This window comes from Varroa destructor, unplaced genomic scaffold (genome assembly GCF_002443255.2).
Source record: "Varroa destructor unplaced genomic scaffold, Vdes_3.0 BEIS01000003.1, whole genome shotgun sequence".
Lineage (NCBI taxonomy): Eukaryota > Metazoa > Arthropoda > Arachnida > Mesostigmata > Varroidae > Varroa > Varroa destructor.
The window spans coordinates 12,294,052-12,307,532 of NW_019211456.1; the positions used below are offsets into that span (position 1 = coordinate 12,294,052).

At 40.4% G+C, this 13,481-nt stretch overlaps 2 protein-coding genes across 5 annotated transcripts; one reads left to right on the forward strand and one right to left on the reverse strand.

The window, feature by feature from the left end:
- Positions 1-5,851: 5,851 nt before the first annotated feature.
- Positions 5,852-7,402, forward strand: LOC111247151 (uncharacterized). 2 transcript variants are annotated; one of them, XM_022797765.2, is made up of 3 exons: positions 5,852-5,966; positions 6,299-6,506; positions 6,879-7,401. In XM_022797765.2, exons 2-3 carry the CDS (start codon positions 6,327-6,329, stop codon positions 7,137-7,139), a joined length of 441 nt encoding a protein of 146 aa, XP_022653500.1. In that variant the 5' UTR covers positions 5,852-5,966; positions 6,299-6,326; the 3' UTR covers positions 7,140-7,401. The 2 variants fall into 2 exon arrangements, with proteins under 2 accessions (XP_022653500.1, XP_086839539.1); XM_086983413.1 differs by having other exon boundaries at positions 5,898-5,966; positions 6,277-6,506; positions 6,879-7,402.
- Positions 7,403-7,497: 95 nt separating this feature from the next.
- LOC111246959 (annexin A5-like) lies at positions 7,498-13,347 on the reverse strand. 3 transcript variants are annotated; one of them, XM_022797421.2, is made up of 5 exons: positions 12,079-13,347; positions 11,626-11,790; positions 10,769-11,007; positions 10,383-10,598; positions 7,498-10,064 (listed from the first exon to the last, which is right to left on the reverse strand). In XM_022797421.2, the coding sequence occupies exons 1-4, from the start codon at positions 12,619-12,621 to the stop codon at positions 10,421-10,423; spliced, it is 1,125 nt and encodes a 374-aa protein (XP_022653156.1). In that variant the 5' UTR covers positions 12,622-13,347; the 3' UTR covers positions 7,498-10,064; positions 10,383-10,420. The 3 variants fall into 3 exon arrangements, with proteins under 3 accessions (XP_022653156.1, XP_022653155.1, XP_022653154.1); XM_022797420.2 differs by having other exon boundaries at positions 7,498-10,077; XM_022797419.2 differs by lacking the exon at positions 7,498-10,064 and having other exon boundaries at positions 10,197-10,598.
- Positions 13,348-13,481: the final 134 nt, after the last annotated feature.

Genomic DNA, 13,481 nt, shown 5'->3' on the forward strand with positions numbered 1-13,481 from the left:
ACTAATATAACTCCTATTATTATGCTAGGCTTACTGAAACATAGACGTAAAAACAACCCCGCCGATTGCCAGGTTCTAAAATTTATAAGCGAAAGGTTTCTAATTTCATCAATCCCCAAGTCTCTACGTATTTTTTCAGCCATTTATTAAGACCGTAGAGTTTTCCAGCTTTCAAAACCTATTTATACGTGCTGCTACGTGGGACCAGCACGTATGCATAAACAGCAGGAAATATTTTTGCCGAACAACTCAATAAACAATACTCCGAATCACTCCTCTGGGCGAAAGCAACAATCGGCATTTTGGGGCTCAAAATGAACAAGCTCGTTCAAAGGCAAACTTGCCTTTCGTGAAAACTCGACGTGCAGCAATAACCCGAACTTTAACAACGTACATGCAGAAACAAAGAAATGTGATGCGGAACAAAAAAGACGGCGGAGCTTCTTCTTCGATGTCTTACTGCACGATTCGGGAAAGATTTTAGGTGTAACACGGCAGGAGTCAATGACTCTGGTCTAGTAAAGAGCCATTGACACCGACTGAACCCCCATCCGATTCTCTTCAAAAATATAGCAAGTGGTAAATAAAGCATAGATGATACAGACGTAAATCAAGCAATATGCATTCAAAACTTCAATTATCTGATAAGATTAATACAACTTGCATAACGCAGTTCAGCATCAAAAAAAACAAACTAGACATTAACAAAAAGCTTATTACTTTCTATTATTAGAGTTTATTTTTATCTCGCCTCCCTCAACTCGTTCTACCCGGTTCGAGCGGATGCCGTTTAGAAACCCGAAATCGAAAGTCCAGCAATCGAAAGGTGAGCGCACCCTTCCTTAGCTCGAATAATGTCGATAGGAAACCCATAAGAACATCCTCTACACTCCGCTCGTGGTTTCATCCATAGTTAAATTATTATCCAAACTAATATATTAATAGCGTAAGGATGAGAAGAATCGAAAAAAATATACCCATCTACATTCGTTAATACGCCTTCTGATCTGTCGCTTTGTGGGTACCAAATAGCAGACATTACAAGATGCAATCATGATCTCCATTCGGCTGCCGCTGATCAAAGTTTAAGGCGCCGACTCCGTCATATCCGGTTGTACAATGACAGTTTTTGCATGAGTACCAATTTTTAAAGGCAGCAGCTAGTCCCAAGGAGTCCCTTAAGCGCTTGGGCAAACTTAAGCTGAAATAATACTGCAGCCCTCGAGTGGGCCAGGACATTTAAGCTAGCTAAATAAGTCAGATTTCAAGATATCCTGTATCATATTGGCTAATGACTAACCAGTATCGCGAATTTCTGTCGGAGATTGCTTGTCTTCGGGCATCTGCGTATAAAACATTGTGCCGCAAACGCCTGTGGGCTTATTCGTATGAAGAATATCTACCTGCATAATTTCGGCACCGCTAAACAATTTTACACCTTGACAAATTCTGCCACCTTTACAAATTGGTCGAGAGGTAAAGCCTTAGATTAATTTAATGCATTATAAAATATTCAAAATAATATCACGTAAGGCACGGAAGCCTTTTTAGGTTCGCTGTTATTAGACTCAGTTACGAAATGATACATCAGTGTATTCGACTTATTGGGATTGAATCAAATTCCACAACAATATTCCGGCTGTACACCGTAACGATAATCGGAGTGCTTTTCGCCATGGCACCTGCTGCGTTACAAAAATTGTGCGGAAATTTACAGATAAGCGTAGAGTATTTTGGAACATTTGTTCCGTCAAGTTGCCATGGAAACCATGAATTTGTAAACATACAGCACGAAGTCCAAATTCGGAATATACAATAATCACCAGTTGCGTCGAAATGAACTTATTTTCAACGTAGTTCGGATTTTTTTCTGGGTTGTTACAACTTTAGATCCTGGAGTTTCTATAGGTATTACTCTGGCGGTGGCCTGTTGTGCACACTCTGTCTCGGAGCCACACAACCTCCATGTGTATCTTCTAAGCCTCTTCTGATTTCTTCCTTACTACAAAAATACTCTATCGTGACAAAGTATTTCATTGTCTGCTTCCATTTTGTGTTCATAGTTCCGTAATTTTGCTAAGTTATTACCATGTTTTCTTGACACTTGGCTAACTGCTTTTATACGAGTTAAACATAATTGTCACATTGTTGTTACGATGCACGCAGTGCGTACCGTATTCCTATAGCTCTGGATGGTTAAGAATAAGGACAAGGCATAAAAAAATTCCAGGAATTGATCTGCCGAAATAGGACTGAGTAAAAGCCACACATTCAATATCGTCTGATGTTTTAACTTATGCGACATTCCCTTCACGTAAAATGCCGCTATCAAAGGTTCTGATTGCGGAGTTCCCGGAGCTTTGTCAGTATTCCATTTTTCTTTAACAACGGTATTCCGAGTACTCGGCATCATGTTTAATGGAAATGCATTGATTACATTAAAATGCATGGTACGATCTTACAAAGCTTCAGTTCTCCTTCTCGATTACGCGATACGTTAAGTGGAGCGACCTCGCCGTTTGTTGTATGCTTTGAAGTCGTTACATTTTAGTCTCCTTTATGGTACCTATGGTCTTCGATAGTACTCTTTTGAGCTAATGAAAAACACAGTGTCACTTTAGATGTTCTAAAGTTTTTAACCGTAGGACGTTTAGAATATTCTAAATGTCGTCCGCTTTCTCAAAAGTCCTTAACGGACTTCTGACAGAATAGACAGGTTCCCTCAAGGGTCTAATAATCGTAGTGTGGTCACCACTGGAACTTGTACGTCTTCGGGCGGAACGAACGTAAACTAGAAACGAACTACCTCGTAAGTTATTAACATTAGCAAAGCATATGCATAAGCGCACGGAGTTTTGATCAATTGAATCTTCACATTTTGTCGTCTTGTATTTTCGTTAAGCACCGTTTAGCGGATAGCTCCCAGTACGAAATAAAGTGTGTCTACGTTAGGTGTCGATCAAAGACGTGCGTGTCTTTAAGCTTAATACCGAAGTACGTTACGGCTATACATTTCAGAGGACGATTTAATGAGGTACTCCATTGATTTCTAATGCATCCATATTGTGCCACTCACAAAAACGTTTGAATTCTAACATGTCTGTTGTTTTTATGTTTCATGCCCGCAGCACGATGAATTTTATTTTCGGATCAACCGTACGTGCACATTTTCATGACGATTGAGATTTGCATTGAATAATATGAACTTCGACTTTTTTTTTTTTTATTAATTTTATTAGTTATCTGCACATACAGGAGAATCAGGGCTGTTCTACTAAGCTCGCGTATTTGTCCCATCATGTTCTTATGTAATAATACGGAATTCTGGAAACTGACAGCAGCTGAATTAAACACAGGGATGTAAGTGAAAATTACAAGCTAAATTAGTTTTACGACAGATTACTAAAAGGTGATATTCCATGGAATAACTGAATCAAATAAAACCAAGTTCCACCTGGACGTTTAACTAGGTAATTTAGACCACGTATTTCTCTTAGGCCGCGAATCAGTGGAAATAATGTGAAACGTTGTCAAAATAGTCTCTAATACGATAGTGGTTTTTGTAGATATAGTGAAGAAGTCGTTTTTCCTTATATTATAAGTTTTTCATCAGTCTTAGATTAACTCCTTTAGCTCTGTTGTTCAAAGAATAAAAACCGTTTCAACTGAGCGTACAAAAGGAAGTTTGGTTAGTGAAAGATATATTGCTACAATGCGAGGATAACATAATGTAAGTCCATAATATTAAAATATTATTAAAACGCCGTAGTTATTTCTTCGCGCTGGATGAACCCTTAATCAGGATCAAAAATCCTCTTCTGTGTCTGGATCGATGGCCTACGTCATTGCTAATTTCCACGCAGCTTCCAAAAATTTAAAAGAGATTTCCGTGAGACAAACCGTGAGATCCTTAATGGGTTTCAGATCGAAGAGGCTTGAAAAGTCATCAAAGTGGCTGGAAAGGCCATTCGTGATACACTTGGATTTCAGATACAGAAGTTAACAGTTATCTTAGGGAGGAAAATGTCCACTGTCAATTCAGTCGCTCAGATGAGCTCTAAAGTATAGTTTTTTTTAAAGCTTCTTAGGCTTTTTTGCATTATTTGGGCTTTTTGAGCTCTTGCGTTTTTGGTACTATGACCTGTTATCATCTTAAATTTTAATTTAATTAATAATTAAAATTTTGATCTTTTGTATTTCGCATATATGACGAGTTTACACCTACCTATACTGTTTGACACACAGTTACTACGAAAAAATTAACCGCAAGTTAGCGACTAAAAAATATTTCGAAAGTGACTAACGGGTCGTGGTAAAACTCTGCAGTGAGTCCACGGGACACCAGCTTGTACAGGGTAAGTTGTCTCTAGATAAGCGAATTCAACAGGTAGCCCTATTAACTGTTAGAGTGTTTCTGAATTACATGTTGGCTGATTTGTAGATATGCGCGTTATGAGCGACTACTCATCTAAGAAACGTATTTTAAAACTTTATATAAAATTTAAACTTCGCATTTGAGGATATATCTAGCATTTAGGCAACTAATGATTCAGTAAAACGCTGTTATATTCAGATATTGGGCATTATGACATCCTTCTAAACATTCGTTATTGGTAACGCCCAGAACCTGTCGGTGAAGTCGTGCTCATTTTTATTTCAAATGAATTTACGCTACTTTAGATGCCATGTTGAGCCAAGTAATGGTTGAGGTGTTTTGAAGTCCGCGTCTCATATATGAGCAACGCGTGCTCTAAGCAGAGATTTCTCGGCATGCCATTCAGCTAATCTTTCTTGGCCAACTGTCGCGCACTATTCCGCGCGAATAGTTGGATAATAACATCTGTACTCGTGCCACTTTTGTTCCACAAAATAGAATAACAGCCATTGTTGTATCCGCAATACTATTACTTTTAACTGGGCATATTCAGACATAGTGATTGCCTCTGACCAAACGGAATCGATGACACCTGATAGTCGAACGGTAAAACAGGACAACTAGCTATAATTGCTTGTCACATATGAACTTTTCCGAATATTCTACCAAATTTACTCGTTATCCATGTCCGTATCTTCAGGTACAGTGACGTCAGAACCGGACTCAAGGGGCTCCTTTTGCGAGGTCACCAGGGGTGATCCGCATCCGAGACACGTGAACAAACCGCGCAGCTCGCGATCACGGGCATCCTGCATGCAGGGCATGTACGTTCCCTAACGGTCAACACACCAGCACCCACAGTTCTGACGGCGCGTTTAGATCCCGAATTATTTAGCCCCGCCGTAATCGTTGTGAAGAATAGTTTGGATAAAGCTGAGCCATCAGGAATAAGAACTTTCGTTTAAGTATCGATGTTTATTTAAGTATTCCTTAGGGAAACAGCCGCAGTCAAAGTACCGTATCTGCTATAGCGGTATAGGCAGTACGTTGGCGTTCACAACTCGTCCTATTGAAAACGAATAGGACAAGTGCTAAATGTACACTAAAATAAAAATAAGACAGTCATCAGAAGTGTGTTTGAACTGCATAGTTTAACGAGGATATTGCCCCTAAAATAGAACCACAATGCCACGCGTCTATTTTCTCGTCGAAATTTCCCTATACCTCTCACGACGAGTACATGCATTGGCCATTTTCGAACGACATATTTATGTTGATCCCCTCTAGCAGCTAATGACATTCATCTGCTTCTTTATTAATACAGGTACTGACATTAATGCGTTAAGTACAACCAAAATCATTGTCATGTGGTAACCTTGCCAAGCGCCAACCGATTTAGGCCAAATAATTTTTTTAATTTTAATAAAATTTTAAACAAAAATGTAACGTCACTTGCAAAATAAAACTGGATAGTAATTTTTTTCGCCTGTGGCAGCACCACTTTCATGGCTATACTAGTTAGTTAGATGCAACAACGAAGCTATCAGATACATTTTCCAATTGACTAAGAAACATAAACAGGAAAGAAAAGGTATGCATTGTTTATCTCATTGTCTCAACGAAGGTGACGCTCATTTGCACGTCAACAATTCAGAGCCGGAAAGTTGCTTTAGCAAAAATTTGTCTTTGTCAAAAAGATCTATCATCAATATCTATTTCCCAATAGGAACTTGACGAAATCTCCTCACTCGTTATCAATTCTTCAACGGTGGTCAATGCCGTTTACCCTTTCCGAACATATGTGCAAGCAAAAACGGTCAGTCTCTCTAAACGTTCACGAATATAATCGGCTGGATATTAAGGTGATGTTTTCGCCCCGCAAATGCGCTTTATTATTTAAGGGTTACTTTTGCTGTTGTATAGGAACATAGAAAATAAAGAAGCCCAAACGATGACGGAGTGCGCCCCAACATGCTCTTGCGTAGCACCATTCTACTGGCTGGCGCCGTTACTGCCACTTCTAATCTCTGGACTTATTAAGGCGATTGTTGGGCTAAAAGACGACCGGATTGCATTCGAAGGTTTCTGCGAAGTAGAGCCCATTCATCCTAGTGGTGGATTTTCGGAAAAGGTAAATGATAGCCAATTGTCGGTGCAGAGGAATTTCGCTCGTTTTTGTCTCATTTTGGTGTCCCATATTAGCCATTGAAAACAGTTTATGCTAATGTTAAAAGCCCTAGGGTGGTACGCCGGGCAAGAACCTGTATGAACAGTTGTTTCCAAATGAATGTCTACTAGAAAGGCCGAGTCAACAGCTTTTCAATACGTTTGTATCAAATATTGCTGGATAGATCTCTGCCGAGATGGACGACGGTACATTTATTTTACACAAGCTTAGCGTAGTGTCATTCCCATCGCTAACAAGCCATGTTTGTTCCGTTCTACAAATTCCCTTGCCGCAAAATGATCCATCGAAACTGGCCCAACTCGTCGTGCCATCAAGCTGGCTATGTTCTTGCTGAATGTTATCTTCTACTTTCTACACCCATTCCTCATGCTTGGAGTCGTCAGCCGAGTACAGGCCTGTGAAAAAATTAAGGAGATAAACGAAAATCTAAGCCCGCAGAAAATGTACGTCGCTATGAAAGATAAGGTGTACAGTACCGTCGATAAGGGGAGTACACCAAAGTCAAAGGCGTCGGTAACGAAAACTCATTCAAGCAATAGAAGAACGCAGCATGGCACCAAGAAAACGAAAGAGTAAACCTGCGCTGAGTCGAGGAATTGGCTAGCTGACCTTCCTGCAACCACCATTATAATACGTTACATTAATCACTGGACCGCCGCATGAGTGACGGTGACATAACAAACATGTGTGGATACCTATTTTGAATCCACAGTACTTAGCGTACAGAAACTATTTCAATAGAGTTCTGGATTAAGGAAAGCAACAAAATGTAACAAACTACATAACCAACGTAAGCAAACATTGTAAAAATAAAAATGAGTTCAAGTAACGCACAAAAAACACGAAAGCCTAAATAAAAAGTAAATTACTATAAAAACTAAAAATCACTTCATGGTCTTAACTGAAGAGGCAGATTTAACTGAAGAGGCAGATTTTCGCTTCAGTGTTGATGCGTATGTGCAGAATTTTTTATTTTAATGTATGTGCAGAGGCAATTTGCGCTCGGCTACAGGGCTTTCAGTGAGCTCCAGAACTGCGAAGAGGAAACAAACATTATAATGTGTGTGATGTCTATGGGCGGCGTTACTCAATGATCATCAAACATTTAATGGAACAAAAGCCCGATCACACTTGTGTCAGACGCCGTAAATAACGGCGAAGTTGTCCGGTAGATAAGTGCTAATGCATTTTGATTGTTCAATATCTGAGAAGCTGCCATCACGTTGTCGGTGAAGCTCATAGAGCGTTGATGTCTATTTTCGAACACTCGTATTCGTCACTTTCGAACACAAATTAACAACGGTCCCATTACATACAGATTTGACATCGGATTTTAAGCAGCATTCCATTCCAGCATGAAGTCTCACGTGACGAAAACTTCTGATTTATTCACCTGAAGTTTAACCTGTGCTACATGCTAGTCATTATAGGATGTATCTTCCTTAACACATACAAGGGCGACATGCAAGTTCTTAAAACCGCAGTTCGACACCGAAATTTTACTTCATGGAAACTTCAATTTACTATTTTTCACTTGTATACAGCTTTCTTATCGTTCGACACTTGAGTGAAACCGTGCATTTTCTCGAATAATGATTTAATGCGTGCCTGTTACCAATAATAATTAAAGTGTGAGTCAATAAATGAATAAAGAAATGCTGGCTGCCTTCGCGCGCACCTGGAAACTCTTTGGACAGGAAGATAGATAATAGAGTAAGATTTAAATAAGCTAACCCACCGTGTACATAGAGGCCCACCGTATTTTGGTACTAAGTTTATATATATAATAAGGTATAATGGAGTAGCTTTTTTTTAAATTACTACCCCTGGTTATTAGTTCTATACTCGCTTTATGATTGGTAGTATACTGGATTCAAGGGTGTTTAGTAAAGGTAACGCCTAATAACAGAGCTAAAGTTAATCACGCTTTATCTGCTTCATATACATACTCAACTCAGCAACTAAAAGTTACGTGTTCAATTTATATCTCAACGTCATCAGAAGACTCCATTCTAAGAGCCGTGCCCTGCACGTTGGCGATTGGCTTGTCGGATAGCAGCTTGACAACAAGCTGTTTGAAGGACTACCGCTCCAACCGTCTGTTAGGGTCATCTGCATTTAGGAGACTTGTGAGGCATGCTACGTATCAGGAATGTGATGTATGTGCCGTATTCGACAGCTCATTTAGGTTTTCATCAGGCTGGAGAAGGATGATGAAGGGGGGTTTTCCCGGGCACGCCACTCTCACCTCGGAGGCTTCTGTGTGACTAGACTAGTTTGGTTCGCTGTTCTTTGTATATAGAATATATATATATAGAATAGTAGGATGGCTCGTAATGGTTAAACGCCGATGACTTATGGACAACGCGGGAGTGGGGGCAAATATGCCATCAAGGGGCATACAACGGAGGACTAGGCAGTTCGGTCAACTATTTGACTCGTCGGGGAGCTGAATTAAAGTAGCAACGAGCACGGGTGTACATAAACGGAAAACGGTGAGAATTCTCGGCGTGACGAACGGAATCTAGAAATAGATAGTTCTATAGAAAGGACGCAGGAAACGACCCCGTCATGTAGCCCTTTTCCAGATGTTCTCGCCATTTCTACCTTTCTTTTCAGAACAATCTCACAAGAGGCGTAGAAAGTCTAAAGCAAATCGATATACTGAAATGAATGGCATCCACCAGGAGAAAACAAGCACTTCATAAATATGAAGTAACATGAAATTAATAAATCATGCTAAGTCGATTCCAAAATCTGTAAAGATGTACATCGCATTATTAAGTGCATGGTTGTGTTAACGAATGGTTACGTCTCCAAATCACTCAGTGACGCTGATACCATGCTTTATTATTCTACTGGTATGATTTAGAGATTTTCCGCAGTTGTTTCTATAACCGATGGCTACATCAGTGGCACAGTGATTTTTGCATATACAATATAATTTACACGACTGCGGGACATAGTTACGGCACCGCTGGGACGGAAGAGGCGGCGGCGGCGGCAGCTTGCCTGAACACTATTTCCCAGTGCGAGGGCAAGCTGTCGATTGAACTCGCAGCTTGTCTCTGCTGGTAAATAGTTGACTGTGACGGAGAGCAAGCATGCGGAAGTTATCGGCGCATGTCACGCGATTTCGTCTGGAGCGCCCCCAAAGAGTTCGAGAGCCACGGGAGCCGTGTTATTGGGGTGTAAATCGGAGCAAGCGTAGAGCATTGCGCTGAAAGCAGCTGTGGCCAGTCGTCCATATGGCTCAACGGTGTAAATATTGAAACACCGATTTATGTCGTGTACGAACAGTATTTTCGTCGAATGATCCCCTACAGGGATTGGATCAGTGATCTAACATCAACAGCAGCTTTGCCATGTGAGTAAATTAAGGCCAATAGACTGGCCTCGATCGTACAGAGGTGCTTACTCCCTCCATTTTTCATACTCCCGCCATTTTTTCATTGTGAGTTCGAAAATTTTTCCTAACAGGAATTATGATGAAGGTTGATCCTGTTTTGATATCCTTGTGGGAATAATGGAAACGTTAGCATATTACTTATTTTTTACTATATATATTTACACGCATTTGAAGAACGACTATACTTATCATATTTCCTCTGCCCACAACAATGGTTCACGCTATTTTACATATGTTTACGGTACAAATTCTGCTTTTCGTTTTATTTCACTAACTGGCTTTTCATTACAGTCACTGCCGGTTCCTGTAGTGCCTGGAGCAAATGATCTTCAATAGAAATAGGAAAACGGGCATATGGAGCATTTGAAAACAGAAACCAAAAACCGAAACCTGTATAGGTAAATACACACACAGCAAATTCAAGTATCCAACGGTTTACGGATTACACCTATGAATCTGGCTTTTGCACAAGCGTAAGTTTGTCTACTTCAGCTCGATTGCCATGAGTGAGCCGAACAAGGCCGTCTTGGTAAAATCCTACAGTGCCTCCACGAAGCCATTGCTCCAGAGTTTGGTGATACTTGTTCCTAAACGCTACTTTGATGTCTTGCATGTCAATAGAAGACCTGCAATTCAATATACATATGATGATACCCAAGTTAATGGTTGCACGGAAGTGCACCGGGACAAACATTCTTTCATTGCTGCCATTACAAGATACAAACTACACAAACATCACCGACTAGCCCTTATAATGACAATTTGATATAAAATAGAGATACATCCAAACCCTTACCTCCCGGCTACGATGCGTATAACCGTCGCATGATCTGTACTCATACCCTGACAAGAGTTCCGTAGCGTTTCCGCATAATAAGCAGGCTCATCCAACGCTATCCGGAATCGCGTTGCGACCAAAGCGCCTTCATTACCCCCTAGCAATCGTTGGGCCGCGTCCGCTATTGGCTCGAAGTTTATCTTTTGCCGCGCTAAGTCTACAACACGCATGTGGGCGAATCCGTACTTACATGCAGCCTAGAAAACGATACGTTGTCTAGGGCAGATAAACGCTATGTCCAAAGGAAAACGCCTTTACCAACGATGTTGCTATGATCTTAACACAACTAAATATATGTTATTGACAAGTTCTACAAATTGGCACCACTTTCGCATCTCTCTGTAGCACACATCTCCGTTACAACAGCGGATACACGAGTAATATTGTGGCGTAAATTCGGTATCTTGATTTTCTAGCCTTACGCTGGGAAACGTATCATTTTCTCTTGTGTGTACGTTGACCTTAGTAATAGTAGATAGTCACGATAGCAATAAGGAGCTGCTAAGTGTTAGCAAAAAGCGGGTCTTCACATTTTGAACATAAGTGAGCATACTGGTAAAAACATGAAAAAATCGAGAATAATTACGTACATCAATAACAATACTTACATTTACAGTTACACATCCAACCAACACGTTACTGATTTTTTAACGCTAAAAAGCTCTCAGTATTGCATATATCATGGCTGCAAATACAAACTTTCGCAGTATTAATGACTACAGCTTACGCCGGTAACTGGGTTCTTCGACAGTTTCTCTCTTGCGTAAGTTAACTGCCCTAAAAAAAGGGGTCGTCTTCAACTGATGCAGACATACCTGCATGAAAACTTTCGTGGTTTCTTCACCTCGTTCAATTGTGCTTCTGCCCAAAAAAGCTGAGTGTTTTTTCGTCTTATTCATGTCCACAGGCCTATTATCAACTTCATTTCTTAGTATGTGAAGAAGTCCGCAGCGCAAAGGATTTTTGACGCGGACCAGATCCTAAGGAAAAAGATGGCTCAGTTATTCGACGGGATAAATTTAAAACTGCATGCGGAAGCCTCGACATGTATAATGTAGATTCTATTAACGTGAACTGGGTAAATTCACAACAACTACTACTACTACTAAAAAAATCACTTTTGCTCTACTAATCTTAGTTACCGCTTCGTCAAAAGCACAAGATGGCAATGGTCTTAGCTCACAACGACCTGTTTCAATGACACTACCATTTATAATACATCTTATTCGATAAGAACGCTCCTGCTGTACGTTTACTAGATTTCCCACCTTCTCAAGAGATCGCTGGAAGCGTCGGAAGTACGCACAACGGATCTTTTGTAGATCTTGCCATTTGTGGGTACCCATAATTCCAATAATGGTACGCAGATCCACGTTTTTAGCATCGCAGAGTGCATCCCACAGCTCTTGGGCAAGATACTCGTCGTTTGGCGTAACGAGGAATAGCAGTAGGCGTCGAAGCTCCGAGTCTTTCGGTATAGCACGTTTAATTTCGGCAGAGATATCGCTCTCGAAAAGCTTCTTGAACTCGCAGTTAATTTCCATCCGTTGCTCAGTGCTGCGGCGGCACAGCAATTGCAGGAGTTCATCCCCATCGGTATCAGGTACGCTAAGTAGGCGCTGGACCTGACTGGCATCCTGGATTTTCTTCGAAGGGAAATCTACGACAGATGCTCGGCTATGATCGGAATAGTGATCCATGGGTGATCGCAGCAACTGCGAGATCCCTGGAAACCTTGTCGATCGACGTGGTTCTTCATTATTAGGGTCCTTAGATTTTCCTTTTTGCATGCTAACGTCTCCCGAAGCCATTCTACTTGCTGGTAGACGAGGATCTAGGTTCTCCTAAACTTATTAGAACTTAGAATAGTCATATACTTCAACGTCTACCCAACTCCCGACGAAGACAGGTACTGTCCTTGGTATATTCGTAAAATAATACGCTTCAGACTTCTGTAGAGTGAACTTCGTTTACCAGAAAAATTAGGTATGCCCAACTGCATCGAGCCACACATAATTTCGTTCCAATCGGCCGTAACTATGCCCATAATTTTCAAATAATCAGCTACCAAGGCACCCACATGGAGGCCATATATATATTGCAACCCTATACCAAGCAGCTCCAAGAAGCATTTAATTACGTAGGCAGAATATCATAAATGCAAACTAATTCAATTATTCGCTTAGTTTATGTTTTAAAATAAGAAATTTTGCGGTTTATAAACCAAACGACAAGTAAGACCTGATCCCTATCGATAGACCAACTAAATGCATTTTCTTGGTATTATAGATACGTGCGGAACGCATGCCTAATTTGATTGAAAGCGTTAAGGGAAGCTTTTACTATATAATCGTATGATTGTTGAAATGCAACAGTATTGGTCTTTCTTTATTTAGATATCTTTTACCCAATAACCTATGAATCTTCATATCACCTGGTATATGTTCAATGATCGTTTAAGATTTTGCATAGTGACATTTATGCCGATGCTCTAGACGCCTGTAATTTACCATTACAGTAGCACTCCTTATCCACCGTGGAGATTCATAAATCAGCGCCTAGAAATCTTTCTAAATGAGTACTTTATGTGTTGTCCCTTGATTATCGGTTGCTTGATTACGACCTTTACTCACACTATATCAATTTGGAGAACGCTGAAAATAACTAGGAA